At 25.8% G+C, this 13,335-nt stretch overlaps 2 protein-coding genes across 2 annotated transcripts in view; one reads left to right on the top strand and one right to left on the bottom strand.

Annotated features, from left to right (window-relative positions):
- Window positions 1-505: 505 nt before the first annotated feature.
- On the top strand, window positions 506-824 carry Phum_PHUM432780 (calbindin-32, putative; the record flags this gene model as incomplete). The annotated part of the gene is made up of 2 exons (XM_002429382.1): window positions 506-541; window positions 603-824. The coding sequence occupies 2 exons, from the start codon at window positions 506-508 to the stop codon at window positions 822-824; spliced, it is 258 nt and encodes an 85-aa protein (XP_002429427.1).
- A 6,532-nt stretch (window positions 825-7,356) lies between these two features.
- Window positions 7,357-13,335, bottom strand: part of Phum_PHUM432770 (uncharacterized protein) — a gene marked incomplete at both ends in the record, with an annotated part of 16,295 nt that continues 10,316 nt past the window's right edge. The window contains 2 exons of the mRNA XM_002429381.1: window positions 7,357-7,623; window positions 8,267-8,382. Of these exons, the coding sequence (XP_002429426.1) occupies window positions 7,357-7,623; window positions 8,267-8,382 (383 nt within the window). The remainder of the gene's footprint in view (window positions 7,624-8,266; window positions 8,383-13,335) is intronic.

Raw genomic sequence — 13,335 nt, 5'->3', positions numbered from 1 at the left:
ATAATAATAATAATAATAATAATAATAATAATAATAATAATAATTGTTTAATTTTTTTCCCCTCGTAAACTTTTTCATACGAATTTTAATTTAAAAAAATAATAATAATAATAATAATTTTAAAATTTATAATTTTTCATAATATTAAAATTTTACACACGGGAATTAACACTTAAATTTTTACTGTCAGTTTAACAAAAAATTATTATAATTATTATTATTATTATTATTTATAATGGTCGAATTTCTTAAATGAAATAAAGCGCGGCGGTTTCGCGTTTTTTTAATATTAATTATTATTATTATTATTAAACGGTGACGTAATAAGAGCAGTAATTTTACTCCGGATGAAATTTTTAAAGCAATTAAAAAGTAATTAATAATAATAATAATAAAATCGCACTATGTGGAACGGCCCACATTCTTCGGAAAATATTGTATAAATAGCACTACCGAAATTCGAGCATTTATCCCTAAGGAATCCTCGGGTAGAAACCTGGAATAAATGCTTAAAAACATTACGACAAATAAGAGCCTTGTCGTGTTTAAAAGTGACTATAATAATAATAATAATAATTTTTTTCTTGCACACACTTACACAGGACAACAACGGATCAATAGAAAATGAAGAATTGCGAGGTTTTCTCAAGGATTTGTTAGAATTAGTTAAAAAGGATTACGATGCGGCGGATTTAGAAGAATTCGAAGAAACCATTCTTCAGGGTGTCGATTACAATCAAGATGGTAAAATAAACAGAAAAGAATTAACAATGATTCTTCTCGCACTTGCCAAACATTCGTCGGAAGAAGAAACAAATAAATAAATTACGTCGAGAAAAAAATAATAATAATAATATGAAGAAGAAGATAAGTTTAATTGAATAGTTGTTCGAACTACCACACGTTTATATTTTCTCTCTCTCTCTCTCTCTTCGCCAATTTCCGGTTCGTTAAATCCGAATCGAATTTCCGGGAAAGTTACAAAAAAAAAAAAAAATTTCTAATCGTAATTTATATATATATATTATGATGAGAATTATGTTTCATTAATTTTCTCTTACTTTTTCTCTCTCACACACACACACGCGTATTTCTCTCTCTCTCTCTCGATCGCCTAACTTTTTTTTTCTCTCTCTACCCCTATATGGTTCCCACCATTTTGATTTTTATGATTCTTATGTGAATTTTCCGACGCGATAATATAACAGTTCAGATATTTTACGGCGTGATAAAAATTTATATTTAATATTATAAGAGAAAGAGAGAGAGAGAAATACTTTACCAGTTGTTTCCAGGCAAAAGTTATAAATTTACCATTTTTGAACTCAAAACCTCGAAACCATTTCTTACGTAATTATTTATTATCGTAATATTAACGTTTTTCTCTCTTTCTACTTTAAAATTATTATTATTATTATTATTTCGATACTCGTGATAAGATGTGCAATTTAACCATTTGGAAAAGGTGTAAAAATATTTCCGACTAGTACCACACTAGTACTACCTGGGGAAGGGGGGGTAGTTTATTTAATTAATACCTATCGAAAAAAAAACAGGAAAAAAGGGTGGCTAGGGAGAGGGGAGGGTAGGGGAAAGAAGGGGAGCCACGTGCAGGATTTATTCCTTCTGACATTCTTACATATAAAATTTTTCTCGCATGACGTGAAAAATAAACAAAGTCGAAAAACGTATGAAAAAAAATTTTTTTTTTGGTAAGAAATGTTTAAAGAAAAAGGAAACCCTCTTAAACGGTGAGAAAATTTACGAATCACGCAACTTTTTCTTTTTTTTTTACCTTTTGATTTATATCTATTAAATCATAAAGGATTTGTACAATGATTCAACAACCTTTTGTTTCGTCCAAAAAAAAAATGAAAAAAGATGACGTTTCGGTGTTAAATAACGTAGCTTTAATAATAATAATAATAATAATAATAATAATAATAATAATAATAATAATAATAATAATAATGAGAGTAACGAAAATTAAACAAGACCGAATTTCCTTTTTTTTTGTTTCTCACATAAATTTTAATTTTCTAGAACGTTCCTTAAAAAATCGGATAATAATTTTTGTTTTTTTTTTTTTTCGTTAAAATAAGACAAGGGGTATAAATTACAAAAAAAAAAAGAAAAAGGTTCGAACCGTTTCCGGAATTTCGATTTTTTATTAAAAATTTACGGATTAAATATTTTAAATATTGCGACGACAAAAGGTAAAAAAAAAGTTCGAAACCTTTTTTTATTTATTTATTTAACAAAAAAAAAAAAAAAGAAAACTCGACAGAAAACTCGATAAAAAATTTTTTTAAAACCACGACAGTGAAAAATTTTCCACACATCCTCCCCTCCCCAAAAGAAAAAAAAAGAAAAACTTTTCGTATAAATATAAAAAAATTTTATAAAAATAATCTTTTGTTTCGATATCTCGAAACTCGAAATATTTTATCGAAGATGATACGTTAAAAAATAAAATAATAATAAAGATAAAACATGTAAGATGATTTATAACGAAAAAAAAGTAGTTACTCTCGGTAAAAAAAAAAAAAATATTCTAAACTTTCTAGAATGATCAATAGACGATGTTATCGGATCAAGCTAACAAAGCATACACACGCACACACACACACACACACACACACATTTTCTACAATTATTTATGCCTGGAACAGACTAAAAATTTTTCTTTTTTTTTTTTTCGCTGTACGTTTACAATTACACGCATCTGTTACCTAAATCTTTAAAGTTTTTTTTTCCCGTTAAATTTTATAGAATTTTTTCCTCGTGTTCGACCGTTAAAAAAAAAAACATGAACAGAGAGAGTTTAATTTAAATAGAGAGAGAGAGAGAGAGAAAACCGTAAACAAAAAAATAAATAAAAAACGGAAATATAATTTAAAATATTATTATTATTAGTTAATAATAAAAAAACCTAATGGGGAAAACATGAAATAACATAAAATGACACGATATAAAAGTTAAAATAAATAACGCGAAATTATTATTATTATTATTTTTCACGAAGGATATTAAACAAATTTTTTACAACGGTTTTTTTTCTCGCACATTTCACGTACTAAAACATTCATTCCCATTAAATTTATACCGTCGTAAAAAAATTAAATGTAAATATTTTTTTTATTAAACTCTTTTCTCTATATAAAAAAAAAAAATCTGGAAGCCATATTGGACAACACACACACACACACAAGTAATTTTACATTAACGGATATTGCTTCGTATTTATCTGATTCTTTATTATTATTATTATTATTTAAATAAAATAACGTGCTTGCGAATGTAAACAAAAGAATAGCTTTTTCCGGTTTATTTATTTATTTATTTTTTTTGACAAATCTCACCGCGATAATCAAAACCGGAAATTGCGTCATTTTTTGAATTGAATGACGCGTTCGTTCGTTCGTTCGTTACTTTGCGTTTCGATTTGTTCGAAATTTAAAATTCAAAAATTCGATTCGCAGATTTTAACCGAAAGAAAAAAAAAAAACAATTACATATCAATAACCGTTTTGAAATGTTATGACGTAATTAAATAAATTATTTAAATATATATATATATATATATATATATATATATAAATATATTTTATGAAATTTTCGATTTAATAATATTAATACTAATGTTTATTTATTGTTCTTACTTGTTAATTGATAATAATATCAAGCTTTTTATTATTTCGGCTGATGTTTTTTTTTTTTGAAAATAAATCCGTTTAATTGTTATGCATCGAAATATTGTTAAAAATACTCATATTTATTAATCTATATAAATATTTATTATAATTTTATCGTAATTTAAAAAAATAAAAGAAATTTTTTTTTTTCGGCCTCCATTTTGCCATCGTTACCGATTTTTAGGCACTAGCCTGCCATCTATCGGATAATTTTAAAACTATTTAACGTTAAATTCTTTCCCGTTTTCTACGCGTTCTATTTTTTGAATTTGAAAAAACGTAACGATAAAATCGTAATTATTAGCATTTATTCGATTATAATTAAGCGTTTATAATATTTTCAAGATGAAAAATTTAATTAAAAGCACAAAGTGTTATTAATGTTTTAATAATAATCACGATCCATTGCGTGAAACCAAAAAAAAAAATGTGAAAACTAATGAAAAACCGTTATTTTTAAAATTTATGTATCTTAAAACTATTATCGCCGTTATTAACGATATTAAATTGTTCATGCTTAATAGATTATTTCAATTTTTTATAAATATTTATCTATACGATATACTTACTACTATTTATATAATTATACATATTTAATAAAAATAAAAAAAATTTTATTGTTTCAATGTGTTCAAAAAATTATTATTATTATTATAATAATAAAAATGAATTAAATTGTTGTTATTGTTGTTTGTTTTAATTTAAAAAAACTTTTTTTTCTTTTTTTAAAAAAAAAGTTCGATATTTTATTAATTTTTAATTTCAATAAATAATATATATACACACTTACGTTTCTTTTTGTGATATGTCTCAAAATCCGTTAGTATTCCTCCTCCACATATTAACCAATTTTCAAATGAAATTTTTTAAAAAACTATTGAAATTATTACACAACTATTAATTAAATACGAATAAGTAATAAGTAATACTGCATTTCACCATAATTTTATTCGTTTTTTCTAAAAAAAAAACACTTAAATTAAAATAGAAAAAAAAGGAAAAAAAGAAACCGAACTACTTGTCGTTTGACCGCCACCGCACTATGGATGGAATGCTAGACGAGTAATCTGATTGGCTAACGAGTTTTACAATTTCGGAAGTGCCAACCTATGAAAAATTAAAACACCAAAAAGACTCGTGTATAAAAATATTAATGACGAAAAAAAAAAAAATTATGAAATCAATTTCATTATTATTTATATTTTTTCAACTTGTGTGATCTGTACAGAGCTTTAAAACAAAAAATAAATAAATAAACGAGATCATTAATAATTAAATAATAATAATAATAAAAATCAATAACCCATTAATATAATTTACTTTCACGATAAAAAAAATATATATAATAATAATAATAATAACAATGTAAAAATGACTAGAAGTGACAAAAATTTAAAATAAATAAAAATAAAAAATAAATAAACGATTCAATAATAAATAATTATTAAAATAATAAATAATAATAATAATATTAACTTTACATCATTTTCCTTTAAATCGAACGCTAACCGAAATATTATTAATCATATATAATTAATTTACAATACACACATGATGACTATATATCCAAATATTATTATTATTATTATTATGCGGTTGTTATTAATCATGTTGTTGTTGTTATTTTATTTAAAAAAAGGCACTAAAAAAATTATTATCATCATCATCAAATTTTTTTTTTTGTCATTTAATAATATTTTCAATCGAAACTTAATAAAACAAAAAAAAATTTCCTATTAATTATACATTTATTATTATTATTATTATTATTATTATTATTATTGTTATTATTATTATCATAAATGCATTTCGGTTAACGATCGATGGATCGATCGATTTATCGATCTATCGATTAAATATAATAATCATTACAAAAAAAAAAAAAAATTGTTATTTTTATTTAATTATTACCATTAGTATTATTATTATTATTTTGATATGAATTTATCTGTACAAAAACTGAAATTTTTGTCTTCTGCTTCTTACATTTGTACATGGATACTCTATATAACTACGTCACTATACAACAAAAAAAAAATTATTTTAAGAGGTGCTAATAATTATTTTCCGTGTAAATAATACATACATTTATTTATTTATTTATATTATTAAAAGTCGGTAGCAAAGCCAATTAATTAATAAATAAAATTAATAAATAACCGATAAATAATAATAATAATAATAATAATAATAATAATAATAATAATCACAAATATTATCATTATTATTATTATAAAGAATGACTAGTTTACTTAAATAAAAATTAAAAGTGGAATGACGTGTAATAATAACAAGCTACCAACTAAAAAAATTTTTTTTTTTTTTTACTTACATTTATTATTATTATTATTATTATTAATACGTGGTAACTAAATTTACAATATATATTTATTGTTCATATATATATATATTAATTACTAATTTATTATTATTATTATTATTATTATTATTTTTATTATTAATATTTATTTAAAAAGGAATTTTTTTTTCATTTGCATTTACTACAAAACTTATTGATTTTATTTAATTGATTTAAACATATTAATAATAATAATAATGCCCCCTTTGAAAAAGAGAAACTTAAAAAAAATAATTTAATAAATAAATAAATAAATAATAATAATAATAATAATAATAATAATAATAATAATACAAGTAATTTAAAGCCAAATTTTTATAAATAAAATAATCCAACGACTTTTACCCCCCCCCCCCCAAAAAAAAAAAAATTATTAATAATTAAATAAAATATAATAAATTAATAATAATAATAAAAATAAAAATAATAATAATAATAATGATAATAATAATAATAAAATAGAGAAAAAAAATCGACTAGAAAAATGGAGATCAGTTTGTTTAAAGTGATTATCATAAAGCGCAATTTATTTATTTATTTATTTATTATATATATATATATATATATATATATATATATATATATATATATATATATATATATATATATATATAATCATTATTCATTCGAATAAAATAATATTTCATAGAGTAACTAAACACTCAAACTATTTTTTATTTTTTTTTTCAATTATAAATAAAAACTAAATTAATTATTTATTATTATTATTATTATTATTGTTAATTTTTTTTTTTTTTTAATATCTTCCTTTTGTTCGGTTGTTTGTGATGGCTAAGAAAAAAAATTGTGATAGCTAGCTAGATAGATTTTGTTCCTCTATGATTCTATTCTTATGACTTTGTTTCTCTATGACTCTGTTCTTATGATTCAATTTTAGAATTAAGAAAATTTAGACAAAGGCAAAGGCATACATACAAAATGTCTATAAATTTTATTTAATTTGTCATGTAAAATATGAAGAAAGATGAAAAGAAGAAGAAGAAGAAGAAGAGGAAAAGAAGAAGAAAGATGAAGAAAAAGAAAGATGAAGAAGAAGAAATTCATGTTTGGGGAATGTTATGATGAATATACATTAACAAAAGGAAGAATAAGGCCCGATAAAAAGGTGTTTGTAAATTTTTTCTAATGCCACGTTCATATATGCTAGCAAAATTCGTAGTCATTTAAAATATAATTATTATTATTATCGCGATTGGGGTTTTTACATTGAGGTCATTGTTGTCTTTCTACATAAACAATATGTTGATGATGGTTAAGAAGAGGAAGGACGGATGCCGGGGGTCACAATCCATCGTGTCCGTGACCGACATCATCAAGATGTACGGATGCTGGATCATCCGGAGTCGTCTGTTGCATTCCATGAGGCACCGGTTGTGATGAGGTACCGCTCGATGATGGTGATCCGCCATTTTTACCAGGTTCTTCGTCCCTCCACTTATCCATCGACCTTCGTCTTGCATTCATAAAAAAATTACCAACTGTCGTCGGTTCTAATCCCAATTGTCTTGCAATTGTTACTTGCATTTCTTTCGAGGGTCTTTTCGTTTCCTAAAAAGATAAAAAAAAAAAATAAGAACCGCCGCCATTTTGAAAAACCGTTTTTTGTTTCTTACTTAATTAACTGACTCCAAAACCTCTCGATTAATTGCATTATTTCACCCTTTCTTTTGATAAAATCCGATTTATTTTTAATTCTTTGTAAAATGAGGGTGAATTTTTTTTCCGTTTGTTTGTTTGTTTGTCTGTCTGTTTGTTTGTTTGTTTGTTTGTTTTACAGGTTAAATTCTTTCGATATTTTTTTTTTTTTTTATCTTTTTCATTTTACATACGTAAAAAACAACAACAACAAGGGGGAGGGGGAAAAAATTTTTTTTTTATCAACCGCCCTTAACTAAAAAATTTTATTAAAATATTTAATAATAATAATAATAATAATAATAATAATAATAATGATGATGATAATTTAAATTTTAGATAAAAGGAAAAATAATATTAATAAAAAAAAGAGAGGAAAATTTTTTTTTTTTCCAATAAATAATTCTTTCATAGAATATAAAATGATTTTTTTTTTTTTTTTATACCAACGGAATATTAAAAAAATTTTTTTTTTTTTGAGTTTGAGTTGGTAACACTGATTTTAAAAAAAAATATTCGTTAAAATTAAAATGATGTAAAAAAAAAAAAACGTTACTTTAAAAATAGCCTGTAGCGTACGGCGCTGGAGATCTGTGAAAACCAAACGGGGCTTCTTGGGGGCCGAGTTGTGGTCTTGTGTGATCTGGTCTGATCCCCCCGTAGCAGTCTCCTCTCTCCTCTTGACGCCCACAACAACTTTGAAAAAAATTTTATTGTTAATTATGTATTTCGTAAAGAAAATTTATTATGCGCGTGTCAATAGAAAAAAAATTAATAATAATAATAAAAACAATTCAAATCATTTTTCCTGTTGCTGTTGTTCTTTTTTTTTTTGGTACTTACTGCCTCGATGAGGGGTCTGAGCAGCTGAAACAAAAGAAAAAAAAATTTTATTAGTCTTATCCATACAACCCCCCCCCTAAACAACAGAAAAAAACCCAAAAAACAAATAATAATAATAATAATTAATACAAACGGGAGTAAAGTTTCGATTGTTATTATGATTATTATTATACTTTTATTAAACTACTTTGTTCAAAAGCAAAAAAAAAAAAAAAAATTTGTTAAACATGCAAGTGAGGTAAAATAATAATAATAATAATAATAATAATGACGATGATGATGATGATGATGATGACGTAAGCAAAAAAATCAATCCGTGCAATTTTTTTTGTTGTCATAAGGTTGAGTTTAAGTAATAGTAAGGGTGAGAAGCGAATTTTTTTTTTTTTTTTTTTTGTTATTCGAAATTGTTTTTTTCGCTTAAAAAAATCGCCTCGAGGATGAGAGTGAGAGAGAGATGGGGATAAACGTGCAAGCATCAAACAAACAAACAAACAAACAAACAAACGAAAACAAAGGTTTAAAAAAAAAAAAAAAAAAAGATGAAAGACAAAAAAAAAAAAAAATTAAAAAATTTTGTTTTTGTTGTTATTAATTTAAAAAAAAAAAAAAAAAAAAAAAAACTCGAGGCAAACGAAAATCGTTTCGTTTGTTTGTTTGTTTGTTTGTACGTTTGTTAATACGTTTACGTAAAATTTTACTCGTATGAAAATAACTTATTAACAAAAAAAAAATAACAAAATGTTAATTTTAAAGTGTCAAAATTTTACAAAAAAATAAGAAAATTAAAATTTGATGATAACAAAGTAAGAAAGAAACGCGACCCCTTAGGGGGTTAAATTTAATTTTATTCTTTGGGGAAAAAAAAATCAATCACGTGACTTATTAATTAATTAATTATTTTAAACGTAAAAATTCTTAAAATTTAATTAATAATAATAATAATAATAATAATAATGATAAAATTTCATCAAAGAAAAGGTAAAAAGGTAAAAAAATTTTTAGGATTTTTTGTTTGGATGTGAGTTAGGAGGGGAGGTTGTTTGTTCGTTCGTTTGTTTGTTTGTTTGTTTGTTGAAAGGTACGTGTAATAGCATGCATTTTAAAAAAAACAAAGCTAAATAAAAGCACTCACAAGCAGGAAGAAGAGGTTGTTGGTTTTCTTCGCTTCGCGTTGACTGCTCTCACGTTAACACTGCGCATCTGGCAGTCTGGAAAAATAAATAGAGAGGAGCCAACAATTAGGAAAATCAAAAGAAAATTCGTGGGAAAATTTTTTTTTCTTCCTATTTTTATGGATAATAAATAAATAAATAAAATTATTTATTATTATTATTATTGTTGTTCACGATAGATAACCGGTATCAGGAAATTTCAAATTGTTTCATTGATTTCCCTAATCATTCTAATTTTTCCACGTAGCGAGAGAGAGAGAGAGAGAGAGAAGAGAGAGAGAGAGAAGAGAGAGAGAGAGAGAGAGAAGAGAGAGAGAGAGAAGAGAGAGAGAGAGAGAGAGAAGAGAGAGAGAGAGAGAGAAGAGAGAGAGAGAAGAGAGAGAGAGAAGAGAGAGAGAGAAGAGAGAGAGAGAAGAGAGAGAGAGAAGAGAGAGAGAGAAGAGAGAGAGAGAAGAGAGAGAGAGAGAGAGAAGAGAGAGAGAGAGAAGAGAGAGAGAGAAGAGAGAGAGAGAGAGAGAGAGAGAGAGAGAGAGAGAGAGAGAGAGAGAGAGAGAGAGAGAGAGAGAGAGAGAGAGAGAGAGAGAGAGAGAGAGAGAGAGAGAGAGAGAGAGAAGAGAGAGAGAGAGAGAGAGAGAGAGAGTGAGACTGAGGAGGATGTAAAATCTAAATTTAAAAGGTAAAAAAAAAAGAAATTTGATTGACAGCAATTATCAGAAGAAAAACGGGAAAAACTGTGTGACTCTATCAAAACGTAAAGCAGAAGAAAAAAAATATATATATATAAATTTTTTTTTGTAAGAATCTTAAATCCGACAAATTGTAACACTCGAAACGTTTTCTCTATATATAAAAAAAAAAAATGTCGATTTAAGGGTTCCTTATTCTTATTCTTCTTCTTATTCTCAGCATCCCTTTGAAAACGTCAAATCAAATCTTTAAAGTCAAATTTCCGATTTGCCTTTTATACTCACGCACCCACCCACGCACACACGCACATTTTTTTTCTTTCACTCACGGTTTTCCATGCTTTTGATTTCTTATACCTGCCTAAGGCATTAATAATAATAATAATTTTACCCTTAGTTTTTCTTTTTTTTTTTTTATTATTTTCTTATGCAATTTTTGTTGGCAACCCTTACCAAACTCATAAGTTAAACATTAATATAAATTTAAATCGTTAAAATCATTTTAAAGATTCACTTAACATAACAAAAATTTTTTCAAACATTTTTTTTTAAAAGTCTATATTGGATGTTTGGAAAGCGTCCAAAGTTTAAATAATAATAATAATAATAATAATAATAATAATAAGGTTTTTCTTAACACGCTCGTTTAAGAAAAGGACCAAGAGTAAGAAAATAATAATAATAATAATAATAAAAATGACCATTTAAATATTTTTTTTTTTTTTTAAACGATTTAAATTTTAGCTTAAAAAGCAAATTTGAGACCTAAATAATAATAATAATAATAAAAGGGGTTTTTTTTTTTAGAGGTCACTAAATTGACCTTTCGAATATTATTCACCCACACGCACGCACACCCCAACTCCCTCCTTACGCCCCCCTTTTCGTAAGTTCCGGTGAAGAAAATTCCTTTACGGGGAAAAAATTTTTTTAAAGAAGAAAATTCAAAGAAAATTTTACAAATAATTAAAAAAAGTACGTAAGAGTGGGAGGCAGGTAGGTGGGGAGGGAGGGAGGGAGGTACGAGGCGGGGAGGGGTGGGGAGGTAAGGAAAAAAATTTTGTTACGGACATGTTTGAATCTTTGGAAAGAAAATCAAAACCAGAAATGGATTATGAAAAAAAAAATGAAAATTGAGAATAATAGGTTAGGGTAAAGGAAAAAAAAAAAATGACAGGACCAAATTTTTATGTTTATATTTTCATATATGGTTTTTTATCTGGATACCTTTTCTGGAAAAACGAGAAAAAGAGAGAAAGAGAGAAAGAGAGAGAGAGAGAAAAGGAAAATTTCCACAATGGATAGATAAAAATCACTTTCTTCTACAAATACATTAAACCAAAAAAAATTTTCCTCCCCCATCCTCCCTCCATTTTTTCTTTCCCTATACGACTTTCTTCTTTTTTTTTTCCCCCTCTACATTTTATTTTTGTTAAGTTGGTAGTAGTGGTAGTAAAAAAAAAAAAAGTTCAAAGCCACGTTGAATCAATTAAAAATAATAATAATAATAATAATAATAAAGTTTTAATATGTATGTACATTTTTAAATGATAAGAAAAATGAAAAAAAAAAAAAAACAATTTAAGTTTTTCTTGCTCTCTCTCTCTCTCTCTCTCTCTCTCTATAGTTTGTCAAGTCATGTCATATAACATCGAATTAATGGAGAATCTGTGTTGAGTTAAAGTAATCCATCATTTTTCAAGAAATTCAAAAAGAGAGAGAGAAAGAGAGAAAGAGAGAGAGAGAGACCCTTTTTTTTTTTTTTTATGCAACCACCTCGATTCTTCTCAAACTCATTTTCAATTTTTTAACTGCTTTTTCACTTCTTGTAATTTTCACTCTCACTCTCTCTCTCTCTCTCTCTCTCTCTTTAAATAAAATCTTTTACACCCTCTTTCTTTCTCATCATACTTTTTATATAAAACTACGGAATTCAGTAACTGAACCTTATATACAGTATGCCCTTTCCTTATCGGGAAGAAATCCCTTTTTATTTCCCATACATATATTTTTTTCCCTTAAAAAAAAAAAATTATTCCAAAGAAGACGTTAAAAGAAAAAAAATAAATAAATTTCGGGAAAAAAAAAAAGACAAAAGACAAATGCAGGTTTCCCACGAGGCTTTCAAAAAAAAAAAAAAAAAAAAAGGGACTTCGCCTTAAGTGAAAATCAAAAAAAAAAAAAAAAAAAAGGTCGCCCGAAACGAAACGAAAAAAAAAAAAAAATCAATTTTTTTTTTTTGTTTTTAATTTCATTTTTTTTTCCCCAATAAAAAAATAAACACCCTAAAAAAAATTGTAAAAATGTATGACGTGATAATAAACCGTGACGTCATAAAAAAAAAGCCGCGCGACATATTTTTTAATTAAAAAAAAAAAATGGCGGCGGCGGCGGAAAAATATTTGCACGAATTTTCGATATTTTTTACCTGACGGGGAAGAGGATTTCAAGGTAATTGAAAAAAGTGACGTCACGTAAAGTAAAGACAAAGTGAATCGTTTTAAAAAAGGAAAAAGTTGATATATATCAATTACTATCTAGTAAGGGGGGGAATTGAATGAACTCACCCCTCACCCTCACACCCCGGATGATTTACAATCTAACTAAAAATTTACGACATTTTTATTTTTTTATTTTTTGACGTCATCGTCGTTTTTCCCTTATTTCCGGTTCCTATACACACTCTTTCTTATATACTTGGCATTTTTACTTTCAAATGAAAATTTTTTTCTGTAGGAGGAAAATCGTAGGAAAATCGTAAGGAAAAAGTAAAAAAAAAAATTCGAGAGAAAAAAAATGATTTTTTTCAATACAAAGTCAGGCAGGCACTTAGTCAGCCACCATCACGACCACTTAGCTGATATAATCACCGAAGCAAAACGACCCAACCACCCACCCCTTACCCCCATACCCCCATCTAC

Source organism: Pediculus humanus, genomic scaffold (genome assembly GCF_000006295.1).
Source record: "Pediculus humanus corporis 1103172108201 genomic scaffold, whole genome shotgun sequence".
In the NCBI taxonomy this organism is placed as follows: Eukaryota; Metazoa; Arthropoda; class Insecta; order Psocodea; family Pediculidae; genus Pediculus; species Pediculus humanus.
This window is presented reverse-complemented; position numbering and strand designations above follow the sequence as displayed.